This window comes from Aethalodelphis obliquidens, unplaced genomic scaffold, assembly GCF_003676395.1.
Source record: "Aethalodelphis obliquidens isolate GAN/ISIS:26980383/991018 unplaced genomic scaffold, ASM367639v1 scaffold16, whole genome shotgun sequence".
Taxonomy (NCBI): Eukaryota; Metazoa; Chordata; class Mammalia; order Artiodactyla; family Delphinidae; genus Aethalodelphis; species Aethalodelphis obliquidens.
Window position 1 is genome coordinate 22,657,038 of NW_020837960.1, and position 20,076 is coordinate 22,677,113.

Genomic DNA, 20,076 nt, shown 5'->3' on the forward strand with positions numbered 1-20,076 from the left:
GATACCCATGCCGATAAAGAAAGCTGGGGTGAGGAGTACTGCGTCATAAAGGTAAAAATGAACAAGGTCGTGGTTGGAATCTGACAGAGAGGAGTGAAACGGAGAGTGGGTTCTGAATTCAAAGAGCCTGTTTTTAACCCAAGTAGACAGAGCTTCTGACACGAGTCTTAAGACCTTGGGTCCGTCTTCCTCGATGATTTCAAGGTCCCCCTTAAGTCACCTGTGTTTTCAAAGCTTTTGCAGACAGAATAAGTACTGACAACCATGAATGTCCCTCACTCATACTTAATGCTTACCATCAAACTGTTAGAGAAATATCATTCTTAAAACCTCAACCAAGCGATTATTTGGAAATGAGAGATTATTTAAGAAAAACTATGTAAAGCCTGCACAGCATTGCGTTGGGGGCTCTAAAGTGTTCTCCCAACTTATTTCTGGAAGTCCTACAGCATCTTTGACTTGTCAGGGTCATGCTCCAGGAACTGACAAGGAACAGAACCCCACAGGTGCTCTGTGGATGAAGCTACCAACAGATAAGGGAGGGGCTCGTAGGAAACACAGACCCAAAATATCTCACATATCAGACACAGGGAAGCTTGTCTCTGGTCCTTAAATATCCGAGGGAAAGTGCAATAGATAAATAAGAAAGTCTATTTCATGCAGCTCTGAACGGTGCCTTCAGTTGACCGCTTTACAATCTGCTCCAAGCAGTCAAAGGAAATTGAAAATAGATAGAAATCAGCAGTGTTTCCGGCGCCTTCTGCTGGCATTATACATACTGTGAACAAAAAAAGTATTACACCGCACGTCCACGTATCCACAGACAGAGAGCAGTAAGCTTGAAATTATTCATCTGGACCACATTTACTTGGAAAGCGGCATTTAGCTCTCAAAGTTCGTATTGGAGAAGAAATTGAATAAATATCAAAAAGTTGTTAAAAAACTTTCCCTTTGGGTGACTACAAGCTGGGGAGCCCACAGGAGTGTTAAAGTTTAGCTCAGCTTGAGTTCAGGGCATACAGTCCCTCTGTATCTAAATCTCAGAAATGACTTTTTCTATTATTTATGTATTTATTATTACTGTATTCTATTATTCCTTGTATGAAGGGTACCATTTTTGTTTTAGCTGGAGGTAGAATGGGTCTCAAGGAGATTGTTATATTCTTGTTAGGATATAACTATTCTTCTCTGTTTGTTACCCCAATGATCATCGTGTGTATGGCAACTATGGCATCAGTTACTAGAAAATGTATTTGTTGCTAAAATCAGATGCTGACTTTTATTGCTATCAGGGACTGTTACGTTCGGAAGCGTGAAGGAGCGCCCCTTTTTCCACATGTTGCTGCATCCTCTCTGTTATGAAAATAAAGGGTTCTTACCTCATATCCTATTGATATATCAAGTAATAAATGTGACAGTTACCGGTTCTGTTTTCCTTATCCCGTCTTCCTGCACCACTGAAACGGAACAAGTTTCTTACTAGTAACAGATGCTTGCAACCTTCTTTTGAAATTCCTCTGGAGAAGCTGCCCTGTTGATTCCATTAGATGGGAAGTGGCTTTATGCAGATGTCCACTTGCAGGGATGCACTGTTGTAATTGCTGTTCTGCTGACCCCTTGCTGAGTGCCATGCTTTTCTCTTGTAGGTGATGTGCCTTCAGGACTTCTTTGGTGACGATGACATTTTTATTGCATGTGGACCGGAGAAGTTCCGTTACCAGGATGATTTCTTGCTAGATGAAAGTGGTAAGGAAAAAAAAAAAAAAGTTCAAAACCAGGGGAAATTTGAGGCAGCTTTCCAAAATGAGCTGCACCAGGCCAAGATTATGTCAACTCAAAAGCTACCAAATCAGTTTCAGATCCTCAACCAACATGGCTTTTCCATATCTTGAATTTCTTTGATTTTTTTTTTAATATAGAAAACAGATGAAATGATCATTGGGAAGGTTAAATCATTTAAAGGGTAAATTACCAGTGGCTAATTTATAACCATTTCATAACTAAATTGATGTTCTATAGAAAAATCATGGTGCCGATTTCTACATTTTTAATTATATATTTTTGTCAAAATGCGTAGTTGAAAGATGTGTAACATAAAATTGTTGAGTATGTGTCTAGACTCAGCTTTCACACGGCCTCCTTTATCCTTTAGGTCCTAACTGAGAAAGATGGTTTCGTGTCCTTTTCCTTTAAATGCTTCAGAGTTTGTATGTCATTAGAATCTATGAAGGATCAAAAGAGAGGAGGGAAGCTCCCTTCCATTGAAAATGGAATGTGATTTTCTTTTTACATTTGTTAGAGGAGGAACAGTTGATAAAGAGGAAAAGGTGCATCTTAGCATATGAATGTGAAAGGTTGTAACTTCAAGGATGATGTTTTCTGATACCATAAATCATCTCAGAATCTTAACAGCATCACAGGGAAGATTATTGCCCTGAACAGAGACCTTTCCCTGATCATATTACTTCTGGTTTAATTAGGGACCTAGTACATATTTATTGACAATTCAAACTGTTGCTAGTTGGAAATACTTTTTGACGTGATAGTGAATTTCTTGCTTAGATGAATGCATCTAAATCAGTGAGTTTTTGAGTGAGTGGCTGGGAAATACTGGAGCTCCAATACAGCTGATGTACATTCATGTAGAGTATCTACGTATCACGTAGAGTTACATGTATTTAAACACACTACAATTATTTCGTCATTTTAATGTGACTTAGGGTATATAGGGAGGGATGAGAATAAGAGAGATTGTCCCTTTACCATAAAAACTTTAAATGCCCAATAAAAGTTTATATAGATATATCCCTTGAAGAGATTTAAGTCATTTTGGTTGAAAGGGCTTAACTGGAAGAGTGGTTTGGTGTCTCTTTCCCTCTAAATACCTTCCATCTTTATCTCTGATAGACTGTCCTTGGGGGCACAGATTTATGTACACCTGTCACACATATAATGTCCTCTGGGAGGGCCTTCTTCAGGATGAGGCAGCTTTGCCATTGTGCAAAACAACTGAATGTTAGGAGTCAGGCAGAAGAGCCGGCAGCACAGTTTTGAGAAAAATAAACTGCCTTGACTTTCGATTTAAAGAAAATAGCTGTTTCTGATAGAATGGTCTGAGAGACCAGATGCGTTCTGAAATGAGAGTTTCATTTGTTGCTTTGATACGGAAAGCAGCCTGTCAGACTCGAACAGGAATACAGCTCAGTTTCAAATCAGCAGAGTTGGCCTGGGGTTCCCTAGCCCTCCATCTCTACCCAGCCCCCAAGTAGACTTGGGGCTTCTCCCCGACCCTGCCTTGCTTGGTGTGGCCTTGTGCTGGGCTTTCCCTCTTGACAGTGTGCTCTCAACTCAGAACGCTGCAGCCTACTCGTGTTCATCTGCGATGGTGGGCAGGCAGGCTTTCTGAAAAGTACAACAGAAAAATCCCTGTACTCTCCCTTTAGAAACCTTTCTTATTAATAGGAATGCATATATATATACACACACATGCACACGTGTGCACGCACACACACGCATCAAGGGATATTGACCATCACATATGGCTTGGCCATTTGAAGGACCACTTCAAACTATTTTAGTGAGAAAGTGAGAACTTCACATCCTTTCCTGAGATGAATATACCCTAAGCATTTCTTGGTGTGAAATACATTTGCTGAGTAACAGTGTCCTCCCCCATCCTCAGAGAAACACGTGGATTGGGGGAGGGGGTAGAAAGAAGTCTAAATTGAGATTTTTACTTCCTTGGACGAACCTACCCTGAGACTAAATTCACACGTTGACAGCTGCAATTTCCCTGTTGCTTGTACGGCATGTTCTGGTGCTAATGTATTAACATTTGAATCTTTTCTTACGTGCTCTGAGCATGATTTAGCCCAGCTTACTTGTGCTTGCTAAATGGTATTTGCACGTTGAGGCTTCATTTGGCCTCTTCCATAGTAGCTTCCTAAAAGGAGCGTCAGCAGGGGGCCCAGGAGTCTACTGAATTAGTACTGGCGCGGGGCTGTGCTTGATTTAATGGTGCCAAGAAGTGGTCCTTTGCCACAGGGCAGCACTTTTATTTTGTCTCTCAAAATTAACCCAGCTCCCAGTGTGTTCAGGATTAGCAATAATACATCCCCCTAATTACTGCTGGGAAAGCTTCTGGAGATGGCTCTTAAGGTCTTTGCAGTGAGGCGTTCTGCCATGACAGACATTTATTTCATGGGGCTACAGTAGAGCCAGATCCATATGAGAAACTGCAGGGGAGCCTCCTTCCTCCCCTGTTTTCACATGGAAAGAAAAAAATGCCTTCCTTCTTCCAGCTCCGAATGTAACCATTTTAGCAATATCGTCATCAATCACTGGATTCTTAGCGCCTTCTACCATGGTGGATGCAGCACTATATGTAGAGACAAGACAGGCCAACAGATCCTTCCCCTGTGTGGCTTGTGGTCTAATTTAGAAATGATGAAACATAGTCAGGGGAAATGCCAGATTGGAGACAGGAAGCTTCACATGGTTTTGCTTGTATATTGATGATAAAATGATGAATTTATGATTTGCTGCCATTAAAAAGTGAGCGGATTTTGTTGAGAAATGCCTACCTCTTACCTGGGAGGGATAAGTACCTCCTTGGTGAGGAGCCTGTCACAGGCTGCCACCTTCTGTTCACCCCCCAGCCTCAAATCCAACACCCTCAAACTCACCTGACCAGTTTCCTCACCAACTTACTTCACCCCTGCCAGGCCTGACACCTGCTCAGGTATCTAAACCTCACCCGTCCTTTTTTGTAAATTTTAATTTAATTTTTTTATTGAAGTATAGTTGATTTACAATGTTGTATTAATTTCTGCTGTACAGCAAAGTGATTCAGTTATATATATATATGTGTGTGTGTGTGTGTATACATTCTTTTTTCTTTTTCATTATGGTTTATCACAGGATATTAAATATAGTTCCCTGTGCTATGCAGTAGGACCTTGGTGTTTATCCGTTCTCTATATACTAGCTTGCATCTGCTGATCCCAGACTCCCACTCCATCCCTCCCCCGCCCCCTCCTTCCCCTTGGCAACCACAAGTCTGTTCTCTATGTCTGTGAGTCTGTTTCCGTTTCGTAGATCAGTTCATTTGTGTCATATTTTAGATTCCACATATAAGTGAGATCATATGGTATTTGTCCTTTCTGTTCATCCTCTCTGTTTACCAATTCCCAAGTGTCCTTGATTCCAGTGTTAATAAGCATGACTTCAAACTTAACATATTTTTGCTTAGGTGTTGTATTTGCTTTCTAGGGCTGCTGTAACAAAGAACCACAGTGGCTTAAAACAACAAAAATTGATTCTCTAACAGTTCTGGAGGCCAAAAGTTCAAGATCAAAGTATTGGAAGGGCTGTGCTCCTCCCCAAGGTTCTAGGGAAGAATCCTTCTGTGCTCTTCCTAGTTGTGGATGGTTGCCATTAATCCTTGGTATCCCTGGCTTGTTGTAGCATCACTCCCGCCTCTGCCTCCATCCTCACTTGGGCTTCTCTGTGTGTCCAAATGTCCCTCTTCTTATCAGGACACCAGTTATTGGATTAGGGTTCACCCTAATCCAGTATGACCTCACCTTAACACGATTACATCTGCAGAGATTCTATTTCGAATAAGGTCACATTCACAGGTACCAGGGTCTCTGACATATCTTTTTTGGGGGGAGACAAGTATTGTTTGGAGTTGTCCAGATTTTATTTGAACTTGAGTTACAGGTAAACTCATCTTCCCTTGTTTGTTTTGTCCTGTCTTTCGATTTGCACAGTTATAGCTTTATCATAATTAGAATACATAAACAACAGAGCTGTGATAAGGCTGCCTCTCCCCTTACCTTTCATAGGTAGGATCACTCACCAGGGGGACCAGAGGGATGGGCTGAGAATTTCAGCAATGGACTTGACAGAGCCCCTCTTGAAATCCCTTTGACTAAGATGAAAATGTACGGTCTGAAGGATAGAGGTGGTTGTGTTTTTAATTGCTTGAACGGCCTCGTCCAGAAAGTGTCAATACTGATTTATAGGTGGAATATGCTGGGAGAGATCTCTGTTAGAATTGGCCCCAGAAGGTCCCTGAAGGGAGGGGCTGTTCGTCGGCTGAGAGTCACACCCCAAGGTTCTTCCTTGGATTCTGTATAGTTTAGCATCGTTAGAGATGCCCATTTGAGAAGGTTGATGGTGTGTGGGTGAAATCATCTGGGAGGGGAACTAATATGGTAGAAGACAGGTGAGGATCCACAGAATTTTAACAGGATGGGTTGTATCTAGGAAGATAAAGTTGAATTGGCATAGACAGGAAGTAGAGCTTTGGGGATTTTTTTTTTTTTTTAATTTAAAAACAAGCCAGTGCTACAAGCGTGGTTAGGAGCCGTGTATTTCAACAGGGGCACATGTGAAGATTGCTTTTAGTGGACTGCAGGCTTCTTAATGAGATATGGCTCATTTACTGTATTGTTGTAGGCATATCACGTATTATTAAACCATAGAGCCCCTCTGATTGAAGATCGCAAATGTTGACTGAAACAAAAATTAAAAGTGTTACTCAAATTTCACAAGAATTAGTATAGAAGTATAGTAAGTCTAGCATAAAAGTACAGAAGAAAGGTGAATAACTAAGCTTCCACGTGATGTTTGTTGTTACGTTTGTAGCATTTATACTTTTGAAGTTATGAAAGTTTCAAACTGCACTAAGACTTTGGGGAGACTGAGTGTGTGTGTCCACACACACACCAGGTCCTGTCTCTGGGGAATGCCAGTCCAGCTTTTTCCTGCAATAGGAAGACCCACCTGGAGTATAGTGTTCTTTTGGGGTATGTGATTCTAGAAGGGATATTTCCTCTCTTATGGACCCCCATGGTGTCAGGTACCCAGAATCCACTTGATAAATGTTTCTAGAAATATTTCATCCTGCCCACTTTCCAAGGGCTCATGTCCTGAATGAGATGAAGCAGAAGCGCCCTGCACCACTGATTGCTTTCCCCAACTCTGGGTGATAGGAAAATAGGGTTAGAACCTAGTGTAGTAGAAACAGTATTGGGACAGGGTTAGAACAGCGGTCCCCAACCTTTTTGGCCCCAGGGACTGGTTTCGTGGAAGAAAATTTTTCCACGGACAGGGGGTGGGGGGGATGGTTCAGGTGGTAATGTGAGCGGTGGGGAGCGGTGGGGAGCCATGGGGAGCAGTGGAGAGCGGTGGGGAGTGGTGGGAAGAGGTGGGGAGCGGTGGGGAGAGATGGGGAGCAGTGAAGAGAGGTGGGGAGCGGTGGGGAGCAGTGGGGAGCGGCAGATGGAGCTTCCATTGCTTGCCCGCCGCTCACCTCCTGCTGTGCGACCCAGTTCCTAGCAGGCCGCGGACTGCTACCGGTCCATGGCCCGGCGGTTGGGGACCCCTGGATTAGAAGACAAAGGTCTAGTCCAAGCTCCGTGTCCTACTTGCTGTGTGGTCTCTACATCTCCAAGCCTGCTTCCTATTCTGTAAAACACCTTTTTTTTTTCCCCTGGGTTGTAATGGACCTCAAATGAGATAATAAATGTCAAAGCACGTTCAAAACTGTGTTCCTTATTACTTAGTGAATAATGTTAGTGAGTGACACCTCAGCTGAAATATACCTCCTGGTGGACTGCAGCTGGACTCAGCCACGTCGATGCATTGGTTGGGCTTAATTGGAGGCAGATGTCACCAGGATTTGCTTTTGGTGCTCTTTAGAACAAGAAAAGTGATTTTCTGTTGCTTTTTCCCACTCTCAACTTTTATTCCTGTGATGGAGGTAAGGGGAAATTAAGAGACCTTTGAAGACATCCACTCTTTTCTGGAGGGAATCTCTGGAAGGTTAAACCAAACCACATTTAGAACCAGTCAGACTTCTGAAACTGACAATGTTTAGGAGTCTCAGGCCTTAGGTCCACATTGATTTGGGTCAAAGGAATTTTAATGGCCGGCTGCTCTGTCCTGGGGCTGGTGATGCTGAGAAACCCCAAGGTCGTTGGGAACACCGGGAAGATGCTCAGTGTCTGGATTGACGAGACCTCCTCACAAAGTGGCTTTTGAGCTACTGCTAACAAAATTCATTCATTCTTGGGCTTCCCTGGTGGCGCAGTGGTTGAGAGTCTGCCTGCCGATGCAGGGGACACGGGTTCGTGCCCCGGTCCGGGAAGATCCCACATGCCGTGGAGCGGCTGGGCCCGTGAGCCATGGCCGCTGAGCCTGCGCGTCCAGAGCCTGTGCTCCGCAACGGAAGAGGCCACAACAGTAAGAGGCCCGCGTACCGCAAAAAAAAAAAAAAAAAAAGAAAATTCATTCATTTTTTCATGTATCCATTCATTTATTCAGTAAGCTAAACTAACTTACCATGTGGCAGGCAGTGCTCTAGGCACCAGTAATTGTAGACAGTAACACTTCCGTGAAATAGGACCTTCATATGACTTTTTCTTTTGCGGTACGCGGGCCTCTCACTGCCTTGGCAGGCGGACCCTCAACCACTGCGCCACCAGGGAAGCCCCCTCATATGACTTTTAATATTGCTTATGTCTAAAAATGTCAAAGGATCTTAGATGCTGAACTTTGACTCAGAATATTAATTGTTGCTTGTTGTTCTTGTGTATTTTATCTCTTTGGAGAAATAGTGCGGTGAAATATCTGATGGGTCACAACAGACTGACAGTTCTTTATAGATTTGAATTTTAATTGCACAGTGTGGCTACTTTAAATCGAATCTATGGGCAGATTTCTTTGAGATGCTGACACCTGATGCTGGAATACTTTATTGGTTCAGTAGATGTTGACATTAGGAATTTAAAGTTCTTATTTTAAAAAAAAAATATAACTGTCTTGTTGAATAATTGCCAAGTTTCTGTGACATTTCATTTTCGAATAGAAAATCTAGTGTGTTTTTTATGAGTTCCAAACAGAGAGCCCATTGGCTAACGTGCTTTACTCTTGTCAGCAAGTTCCCATTTGCCTCTTAGCTGTGGAAAAACTAAAGGGGTTCTGGAGACTTCCTCCACCATGGCTACATTTTAGCTCATGCATAAATATAAAGTCTCCTGGAACATAGTGATGTTTTCTAATTTAACCCACTGCCAAGCTGTGGAGACATATAGATACTTTGGAGACATATAGAGACATATTATACTTTGGAGACAGACTCTAACTCAAGTACAAGCTAGTTCCTTTGCTACAAATAGATAATTTTCTCCTTAGGAAAGCAAGACATTGTATAACAAACATATGCAGTCTTTTATTTATACTTTCTCTTCCAGTCCTCATGGACTTCTCTTTATTGTATTCAGTAACAGTGATACCTGACTTGTTCACGTGGGAAAACCTACAAAATATAACACTGAGAATAAATCCTGTACATTAAGAGTCCTGGAGCCCTGTGAGTTCGCCCTCCCTCCTTACACTTGTTCATCCACCTCCAGCTAGAACCCTCTGTTCCAGCAACTTACACCTTTATAAGAAGGCCAGTTCCACGGTCCAGTAGTGCTGATTTTTAATAAGTTCTGTGTTACATTGAGCCCAAATAAATCTCACTGTAGCTTGTGCAACAGTGGTCTTAATTTTGTCCTCCAGAGCAGTAAAAACCACCCACTCCAGAGCAATAAAAACCACCCACTGCCTTCATTCTTAGAAGATGAGCTTTCCTTCTAGACCATCAGGATGTTCAAAGTCATTCGCAGTAAACTATTTTATTTTCCTTTCCTTCCAGACCAAAATGTCCCTAACTCTTCACTCATCTTCTCCTCTCCTTCTCCCATCTTTCAAAGGAAGAAGAGTCTTCCTTTCTAATGGGGATGATAGTGTTCTTGACTTTGCCTTTTCTCTTATTGATGACTTTGCCGTATCAACGTTTCCTTCCTGTTGTTCTTGAAGATTTGTTGTTGTACCCTGGCTTTTCAGTCTCTTTCTCCTCAACTCATGGCCATGCCTAAATTTCCCCCATCCTAAAAGAGCTGTCCATCATCTCATCAAATCACAGTACTCTTTCTGTCTCTGCCAAACTGCTTAAAAAGTATCACTGTCCTTGAAGCCTCCATCAACTCACCCTGACTCACTTTTTACACCTTTGGGTAAATGGTACACTGAAAACACAAGAATCATGTTTTCATTCTTTCATTTACAAAATTGTCCTCCACTATCTTTTAAATTTATATGGTGGTGAAAGTTCTTCTCTTGCCACTGAATGACACTTGGGCAGATCTCTCAAGACTTTTCTGCTTCCTCCTAAGATAGTAAAAAGTGTTATGGACTCTCCTAGCTACAAGTCACCATCTCAACGCAGAAGTGGAAATATCTAGTCCCACACAGTAGTCACTCCACATTGGAGTTCTTTGTCCTTACCTGTCTGGGGCCCAATGTAGGGAGTTCTTTCTCTGAAGGAAAAAAATCGGGGTTGCTAACCTTCTTTCTCTTTACTCTCCTCCCCCGTGTTGTTATTGCTCCTTCCAGGGTTGGAGTAGGGAAGGGGGCAGAGGAGCAGCGTGATGAGAAAGGGGTGGAGGCTCCTACATGACTGTGCTGTGCCGTGATGGGGCCAGCAGATGCTGTACGAAGCCAACTTCTCTTATGGGTGTTTTCATGGGTTCTTCAGGGACACTCACTGGGAACATTCAACTCTTCTTTGATGTGGTCAGTTCAGTTTCTTCCAGCTTTGGATATTTCTCCCTCAGTCCCTGTTTTCCAAAGCTCTCCCTGTTGGCCTCAGATGAGCCTCTAGGGAAGAATTTCAATTATCTTCATGCCAGCCCACTCCCTCAGATCCAATGCAACACTCGTATGTCTTTTGCCCCAACAATAAGCGATTCATTGCAAGCAAATCTCCTTTACTCTTCTGTCAGAAGTTCTCGGGGGAAAGCCAGACACTCAAACACCAGTCTGCTGTTTCCCTCCATCCACAGATGCCGCTGACCAAGCTCTTCAGTCCTCCCAGGGAAGCCCCAGCTGAGGTGAAGGGAAGCAGCTCCCCTCTTTTGGAATTAGGGTATTCACAGCACAGCTCTCTCTAAAGAAATCCATCTCACAAATTCCCTTTCTCTCTAATAACTTAAGCCTTTTATACCTTTGAAAGTGGGTAAGAAGACTAAGGCCTGTAATTGTTTGCTTACATCTACTTTGACATTTCCAGAAGCTGATCCAGCTCACAGCTCACTTCGGTATCTGATACACATCCCTTTGGAATCTGGATGAAAATCCCATTCTGAATCCTGTTACATTCGTAACTGCCTCCACTCCGCTTACGTAGTAGTTCACTAAACAGGGTAACCTTCACGTCACTAAATCCCATGTTCTCCATTTTTTTTTCCCTCCCCTATTTTTTTTGAAGGATTTGATATCTTCTATGATTCCCCCCTTGTCCTTCATGGTCTGTCCTGGTCTTCTGCCCACCTCCATGACTATTCCTGAGCTTCTTTCAAGTCTGTTCTTCTGCCATATATCCCTTAATAATTGTCCCCTAAGATTCATTCCTCAACTCTTTTTCTTCTACTTAATTACTCTCTATTCCTAGCCAAGTTCATCTACCTTAATGGTTTCAGCAATGATGGTTATGGTAAACAGTGACAGTGACAAATGACGACCAGATGGTATGCAATAAGCAAAGCCTTTGAAGTATGTATAATTTTCCCAATTTTACAATTAAGGAAATTAAGCCTCTGCTGATAAATAATTTGTCCAAGGCCACACAGCTTGTTAGTGTGAAAGGCTAAGTTCACCAAATCTCCTTTACTCTTCTGTCAAGAGTTAAAACCCAAGTTTTACCTCTTTTTTTTTTTTTGGCGGTACGCGGGCCTCTCACTGTTGTGACCTCTCCCGTTGCGGAGCACAGGCTCCGGACGCGCAGGCTCAGCGGCCATGGCTCACGGGCCCAGCCGCTCCGCGGCATGTGGGATCTTCCCGGATCGGGGCACGAACCTGTGTCCCTTCATCGGCAGGTGGACTCTCAACCACTGCACCACCAGGGAAGCCCCTGTTTTTTTTTTTTTTTTTTAACATGTGTTTATTTATTTATTTTGGCTGCGCTGGATCTTAGTCGTGGCACGCGGACTTCTTACTTGCTGCATGCATGCGGGATCTAGTTCCCTGACCAGGGATTGAACCCAGGCCCCCAGCATTGGGCATGCAGAGTCTTACCCACTGGACCACCAGGGAAGTCCCAAGTTTTAACTCTTGACAGAAGAGTTAAAGGAGATTTGGTGAATTTAGCCTTTCACACTAACTAGAGTTCAGATCCAAGTTTGTTTATGTTTGACAACACACTCCTTAAGTGTACCTCCTCTCAAGTCCACATCTCTAACCCCAACTCCTCTCATGAGCTCCCGAACCAGATTTCCAACTATCATGAACATCCTTACGATTATTCCACAGCCACCTGAAATTCAACACAGCCCACAGCTGAACTCATCAGTTTCTTGGTCACCTTTATTCTCCTTCTGGGTTTCCTGTGCTAGTTAATGGCATCGGTATTCTCCTTAACAAGGCTGTGAGTCATGGAGTTGTCTTCTACTTTCCCTCACCTTCACTCCTCCTATCCAGCAGGTTGCCCCCCTGATTTCCAGTGTCATTGCCATTATCTTGGGTCAGTTCCTCGTAATCTCTTGCTTAGACTTATAAAGATTCTTTAACTTGCTTTCCTGGCTCCAGCCATGTTTGAACACAGATTGACCCTCCTAAATTCACTTGACTGACACTCCACCGCCCAGGTCCCCTTGGCATGGCGTTCTAGGGCCTTCATAAGTCAGCTGTGTTGTATCTTTCCAGCTGTTACCATCACTTTACTCTTCCTCTGTACTCCAGCCACAGTATTACTTTCTGGTCTCCCCAAAGAATTGTTTATTCTCAACATCTCTGCCTTTGCTCATACTGGCCCATCCACCTGGAATGCTTGTCTTCCTTTTCTCCCGTATCACCCAGAATTAACTCCCTCTTGTCCTTTGAGGTTCACTTTACAAGTTGCCTCTTTTTGTAAAGCCTTCCCCCATCTACTCGGTTCCAATCAGTTACTGAGTTCTCATTCTTTTTATCGATATTTATCTCATTTAATTGTCAGAAAAACTCTGTGGTGTTGCTCTATGAATAAAAAATGCCGAGTTAAGATAAGAAACTGCTTAAAGTCACATACTTAGTGGGGAACAGAATTGGTATGAAAACCGGGGATCCCAGACTCTTTGCATTTCATCTTACTTAATCGCAAGTGCCTTCAGACTGGTCCTGTGTGTCATGAATTTCTATAACGCAGGACCTATCACAGTGTCCTGAATATAGTAAGTGCCCAAGAAATGTTGGTTGAATCTGTGTAGGAATCTGCTCCACCTGTCAACCCTTCAGATACTTGAGGACTGAGACCCGATACTTCCCCAGAGCTGTTTTTTCCAGGTTTCTTAGGCAATGCTCTCTTAAGACCATGCCACCATCCTAGTTACATTTCTCTGGATACTTCATGGTCAGCCATATCCTCCTTAAAATAAATCCAGAACTGAAAGCAGTAGTCCTTGGGGGCTTCAAATAGTGTAGAGAATGTAAACTTACTAAATAGAGGCATCAGACTCGTTCAGATGCAGCCTAAGAGTGATGATGGTTTCTTTAAATAGTTGTCAGACAGTGCAGGCTCATGGTTATCTTGTGGCTGAATTCTCTGGGGCTTCTGACGTGATGTCAAGCCACGTTCTCCTTCGCTAATTGCATATTTGAACCTCCGTCCAGTACTTTAATTGTATTCATGCCAGCCAACATCTTATTAATGTTAGTCATTAATTCTGGCCATTTAAGGGCCTTCAACATCCAAATTCTGCCTGTGGATAAATAATGGCAGAAGACAGAGTTGAAATAAGGTCTTCCTGGTTTCCAGGCCCCTGCTCTTCCCAACTACGTTATGCTGCTAGGGGATTTTTTAGCTATAGACCACCAGTAGCATAGCTGCCTGCAAACTCTCAGACAAAAAAAGAAAAAGAAATGAAAAGCTACAGTAACCTTCATATGTTTCCTCAGGGGTGGCAATGGCAGGCCAGCCTCAGTCCTGCAGAGAAGGACAGCAGGTTCTTTGGTCCCCGGCACTGGACCCACACATACCCCTGAGTACAGGAGGGTATAGTTAGGACTCTCCTCTTAACATGGGTCCACAGGGCATATGTACTCAGGCTTTTGTTCCTGTTTGAAATCTGCCAATTCAGTTCCCACACCAAGAGTGTATTAAGAGCCTTCTGTGGGTCAAGCATTCTTGGGGTTTCACCACAGAAAGTTCTGGGAAGTTAAATATCTACTTACCAGAAAGCAGATGAAGTGAAAATTACTGTGGAAAAATACTTGATGTGAAGGTAATTCTAAAATCAAGTTTCAAGATTGGCTAATAATTTGATATGTGTGTGGGTATAGGTTGTCTTTACAGATTTTCACTATTGTAAGTGTTTGGAATAACTAAAATATAATAAGATCCTGATATTATATGATTCTTTGCTGCCTAAAGCTAGATATTCTGTCTCGATGGATCTGGAAAATAAGCAAATGGATAAAGCTCTTAGTCAAAAACATGATTGTGTGAGTGACCTGTCTTCATGTTTCAATAGACAGAGTCATTGTGAAATCAGGAGTCCCTCTTTTCTTGGAGACTTCAAACAGATCTGAAGAAGGGTTTCTCTAAATTCATAAGAATCTTGTCAAGGGCTTCCCTGGTGGCGCAGTGGTTGGGAGTCCACCTGCCGATGCAGGGGACACGGGTTCGTGCCCCGGTCCGGGAAGATCCCACATGCCGCGGAGTGGCTGGGTCCGTGAGCCATGGCTGCTGAGCCTGCACGAGGCTGTGCTCCACAACGGGAGAGGCCACAGCAGTGAGAGGCCCGCGTACCGCAAAAAAAAAAAAAAAGAATCTTGTCAAATCATCAGAACAAAGCCAAAAAAACTCAGCAACCTTGTCAAGAAATGCCAGCAATGGAGCCAAATGAATCCACACCTCTAAGTGCAGGGAAGGGGAGTGCATGAAGGAAAACCCTTCATTGTCAGACGGTCAGGGGGAAAGCTGGCATCCTTTTGATCCAAGACAACATCAATCTCTACCTTTAGTTTAGTTGCTAATTTACACCAGGGCCCACTGGTTCAGTGACGGTCTCTTGTTCACTTGTGGAACTTCCCACCAGTATGACAGCTGAGTCGTTTCTCCGGTAGGACCACAGAACTCCCTGCCCAACTACTGAGAACTGAGGTGGTAAAGCTTTTGAGGTGATTATCTCGGGAAAATACAAAATGTCTTCTTTTGTAGGTTTGCCCCTCAACCGTAGCTAAATCTTTGTTTTAATAACTTTTCTGTTGTTCATTCACGCTTGACTGCCTTTCAGCAGAATGATTCTGAGCGTCCCGTTCGAAGTCAGAAGATTAGTTTACATTATGATTAGCTTTAAAAACCTACGGAAAAGTGAGTCCTGTCGTTTCTTCTTCCTCAAGCGAGATGTAAAATTTTTCTATATACAATGGGTTTCCCAAATATGAAATGTAGGGTAGGTGAATAAACTAAGTGTAGGAGGGTTTAGAGACAATTAATATGAATTCAATTTATTATGTCAAGGATCTTGATCTTTATCATGTATGTGTGTATGCATATAGGTCTAGGTTCTACTAATATTTAGGGAATATCTACTATGTGCCAGGCCCCATTCTGAGCAGTAGATATATAGCAGTGAACTAAAGAGAGAAAAACTTTTGCCCACATGGAGTTTATATTCTGGGAGAGGAAGGTATTTATTGATAATAAGCAAAATCATAAGCAAATTGCATGGAGTATCAGAAGGTAGGTGCTGTGAAGAAGAATGAGGTAGGGAAGGGAAGGAAGTGTGTGGGGTGTGTGGGAGGATGTGGATGGGGGCACAACTGTAAATAATGTACAGTTGACCTTGAACGACACGGGGCTCAAGGGCACCAACCCCTACATGGCTGAAAATATGTGTCCTGCTTTCTCTGCCTCAAAACCAAAGCAGTTGAAATTTGACTCAGCCAAGGGCAGGACACCGAAACAGTTTGGTTAGAATCAGGACGCAAACTCTAGTTCTTTTGATTCCGCATATTGTGATCTCTAATCAAACACAAACTTTTCCCCACACTTAGTTAATTTAAAGATCTGTAAAGTGAAAATATAGGTACTGTGTTTATTGAAAAAAATCCATGTATAAGTGAACCCACGCAGTTCAAATCCGTGTTGTTCAAGGGTCAACTGTAGTTTGAGAATACTTCAGTAGGAAGGTGACATTTGAGCAGACTTGGAGGAGGTGGCAGAGCCAGGCATGAAGATCTGAGAGGAAGGATGCTCCATCCTAAGGGGACAGTTAGTGCAAAGAGCCTGGGCTGGGCGTGTGCCTGATGGATGCCCTGCAAGCTCTGTAGCGGCAGGGGGGCTGCAGGACTGCACTGCAATTCTGACCTTACTACCTGGAGTTAGCACAGAATTCACAGGTTAAGGGCACAGTCCCCAGAAAGGTCACCCTAATTTCAGATGCCAGCTGCCAATTCAGGGGTCCCCAGGCCACCCACACTTCCGACTGACTACCAGTTGAAGGGTTCTTAAATTGCCCACAGGTTCAATAGTTTGGTGGAACACACAGAACTCAGGGAAGTGCTATACTTATGATTACAGTTTTATTACAAAGGATATAAATCAAGAACAGACAAATGAAGAGGCACGTAGGGTGAGGTCTGGGAGGGTCCCACAGGTAGAGCTTCCACACCCTCTCCCTGTGGAATCAGGACATGTAACCTTCCCGGCACTTTTGTGTGTCCACCAACCCGGAAGCTCCACTGAGCTTGATAGACAGAGTTTTTACTGGGGTTTCATCACGCAGACCTGGTTGGTTGCGTCACCAGCCACATGACTGAACTCATGTGTAGCTTCCGCACTCCTGGGAGATCAGGAAGATATCACGTGACTCAAAGTCCCCACCCTCACATCACATGGTTGGTTTTCTTGGTGTGACCAGCCCCCATCTTGAGTCATCTCATTAGCGTAAACTCAGGTGTGATTCGAAGGGGCAAGAGTGACAGGGACACTCCTATCACTTGGGAAATTCTTGGGGTTTAGAGATTCCCTCCCAGGAGCCCAGGAAGAAGACCAGATACATTTTTTTTTAAATTATACAACGTGAGCTGTGTCCAGATCCTGGGAAAAGATCCATGTTAATTCTGTAACAGTAACAATACCAACCACTTATAATAAGGAGAAAACAAGCACAGGAAGGAAAAAAAGAGTTTCTCAAAGACTTTGGTTCTTTGCAAACAGAGAAAGGCAAATTGACTAGCCCCCAACTCAGGAGAGGCAGGCTGGCTCCTGCCAGTTCACACTCCCATCTTGAAATCTGATTTCTGCACAGGGGTCATAGACATGTTTTAACAACTGTTCGGACAGTCAGCTCTTAGTGAACCGTACTAATGAGAGGGACCTGTGGCACGAATCGCCTAACAACACGTAACATGCAGAATCCCTTCCATCTGCTTGTTGGGTGTACTTCGCATTTCACACCACGCACATTCCCATCAGACAGATCATTTGGGAACGAGACTACTTTGACTCAGTAAAATTCCTAATTGCTGGAGTTGGAAGAACTTCGGGAACGCCTTGCTCAGTTCTTTGATTTTGTATGTGAGGAAGCCAAGGCCCAGGGGAATTACGTTAGCTGCCCAAAGTCAACCAGCAGGCTAGTGTTAGAATGAGGCTTGAAGCCGACTTGCTGGTGTCCAGTCTGGGGCTTGTTCCATTATGTGAGCTTGCAGTCAGTCTGGCAGTGCGTCCGCATCAGCCTCAAAGTCCCCCTCAGAAGAGCACCAGCCCTGGAGAAGGAGGGTCCTGGTCGCCACCAGCTCCTGCCCTTGTCACCTGTGTGACCCTGCACAAAGTACTCACCCTCTCTGAGTCAGCGTCCACTGGTCAGATGGAGACAGAAGTGGGGCCAGTCGTGAAACGTTGCCATGAGGATTAAATGAGGTGATGTGGGTGAAAATCATGTTGCAGAGTTGTAATGTAATAGATAAATATTACGGTTTGATACTATTATTATTAGGTGCGTAGAAACCCTCATCTCTTGATTAAAGTGGAACAGGTTTTAGATCTTCATTTTGAACTGTTTCACAGACGTTTATCTGAACAATATGTGAATGAATGTAGGAGATACTAATTTATGATGAAATGTTTTGCCACCACCAACTCACAGAAAGAGGCCATCCATGGTAGGCAGCAGTGCTTAATCAACTCAGATTGGAAAATTGTATGAGGGCCACGTGGCAACCCAAAGAGGAAGGCTCAGAAGTTCCAGCGTGTCACGGTGCCCTGCTGCGTAGAATAAGGCTCCCGAGGGTCCCCGACATGAAAGCAGCAGCATAGCACAGGGAGATCGGCCCGTGCTTTGCGATGACCTAGAGGGGTGGGATAGGGAGGGTGGGAGGGAGGCTCAGGAGGGAGGGGATATGGGGACATGTGTATGCACATGGCTGATTCGCTTTGCTGTGCAACAGACACTAACACAGTATTGTGAAGCCATTATACTCCGATAAAGATTTTTTAAAGATTAAAAAAAGAAAAAAAAAAGATTGGATTTGCAAATATTTCTCCCCCTCTGGGCAAGAAAGAGCCTCTGTGTAGCTCTCTCTCCTAACTCCACACACCTAGCTTCCCATACAAACTGCACGTTTAGGTAAGGCATATCGTTCTTGGGGTTTCAAGCATGGAAGACACTAACAGAATGAGGCTGCGTGACTTGAGGTTCACGCGTGGTTGTATTTATATGGCGTCTGATTGCTTTGTACTCAGTGCACGTGTTCAAGTCCGTATACATAAATGCGATCTGCCAGCAAATAGATCGGTGTGATGAGAGCTATCCAGAACAACCAGAAATACACAAAAAAGATTCTTGACTTGAAGATAATAAAATTAAGATAAAAATGCATTGAAAATGGAAATATGCAACCTAAAACACATTAAAACGGAGTAAGACTTTTTCTTAATCTGAGGCCCAAGAAAAGTTTTCTATCAGACTCACTGATAGTATTATATTAGAAAATACCCTTAGGATGTTTCTCTTTATTTGGACTGATCTTATAGGCCAGTTGATAGATGGCATCGTTTCTGCAGTTTGGCCTTAACGTGGTGAGAGCGTTAGCATATTTTATATAGTCCTTTAAATGCACTGCGGGTAATTATATAATTTCTCGTTTTTGGTTTGTAGCCAGCAGCAGGACTCTGTCTTTGAATTATTTAGAGTGATGGTGATTCTCTTGCTTAACTGTCTCTTCTCTAGCAGTTTGCAAAGGAAGCTTGGCCCGGGCCGCCCGTGGCAGGGTCCCCTTGGAAGAATTCTCGCTCGTCTTGCTCTTGGCCACTCCTCTGCCTAGTAGGCCTCTAAGGGGGACAGGAGGGCCAGGCTATAGCACATCAACTAGTCTATGAACTTGCTAATCAGGGCAGGGAAACTTTGATTCTATTTGCTCACCTTTGGATTTGGATGGTAAATTATTCTCAAGCAACTGCCCAAGTGTCGTGCATGATTCTAAAAATATTGTCTAAATGGGGGATCAGCACCTTCTTCCATAAAGAGGCAGATGGTAAATATCTTAGGTTTAACAAGCCATATGGTCTTTGTTGCAACCCCTCAGCTCTACTGTTGTTGCGTGGAAGCAGCCACAGACAATACGGAAATACACAGGTGGGGCTGTGTTCTAATAAAACTTTATTTGTAAGATCAGGCTGTGGCCAGGTGTGGCTTGCAGGCTCCAGTTTGCTGAGCCCTGGTCTGAATCATTGATTTTTAATCTTCTGGGGAATATGCTCCTTCATGAGACCTTAATGAGAGGTACAGATGCTACTCCAGAAAAATAAACAGTTTCATGCACAGGTATGTATACACCTGCATCCATGCATGTGGGTACACACACACACACACACACACACACACACACACACACACACACACACACGCCTTCAGTTTCAAGAACTTATATATCCTCAAAACTCGTCCATGGATCCAGGTTTCAAGAACTTACACCTGCATCCATGCATGTGGGTACACACACACACACACACACACACACACACACACACACACACACACA

The 20,076-nt window shown here is 43.5% G+C and overlaps 1 protein-coding gene across 2 annotated transcripts in view; it reads left to right on the top strand.

The window, feature by feature from the left end:
* Window positions 1-20,076, top strand: part of DCLK1 (doublecortin like kinase 1) — a 324,314-nt gene that overhangs the window by 166,634 nt on the left and 137,604 nt on the right. For both annotated transcript variants that reach the window (XM_027116519.1, XM_027116518.1), the window contains exon 4: window positions 1,647-1,746. In XM_027116519.1, the coding sequence (XP_026972320.1) occupies window positions 1,647-1,746 (100 nt within the window). The remainder of the gene's footprint in view (window positions 1-1,646; window positions 1,747-20,076) is intronic.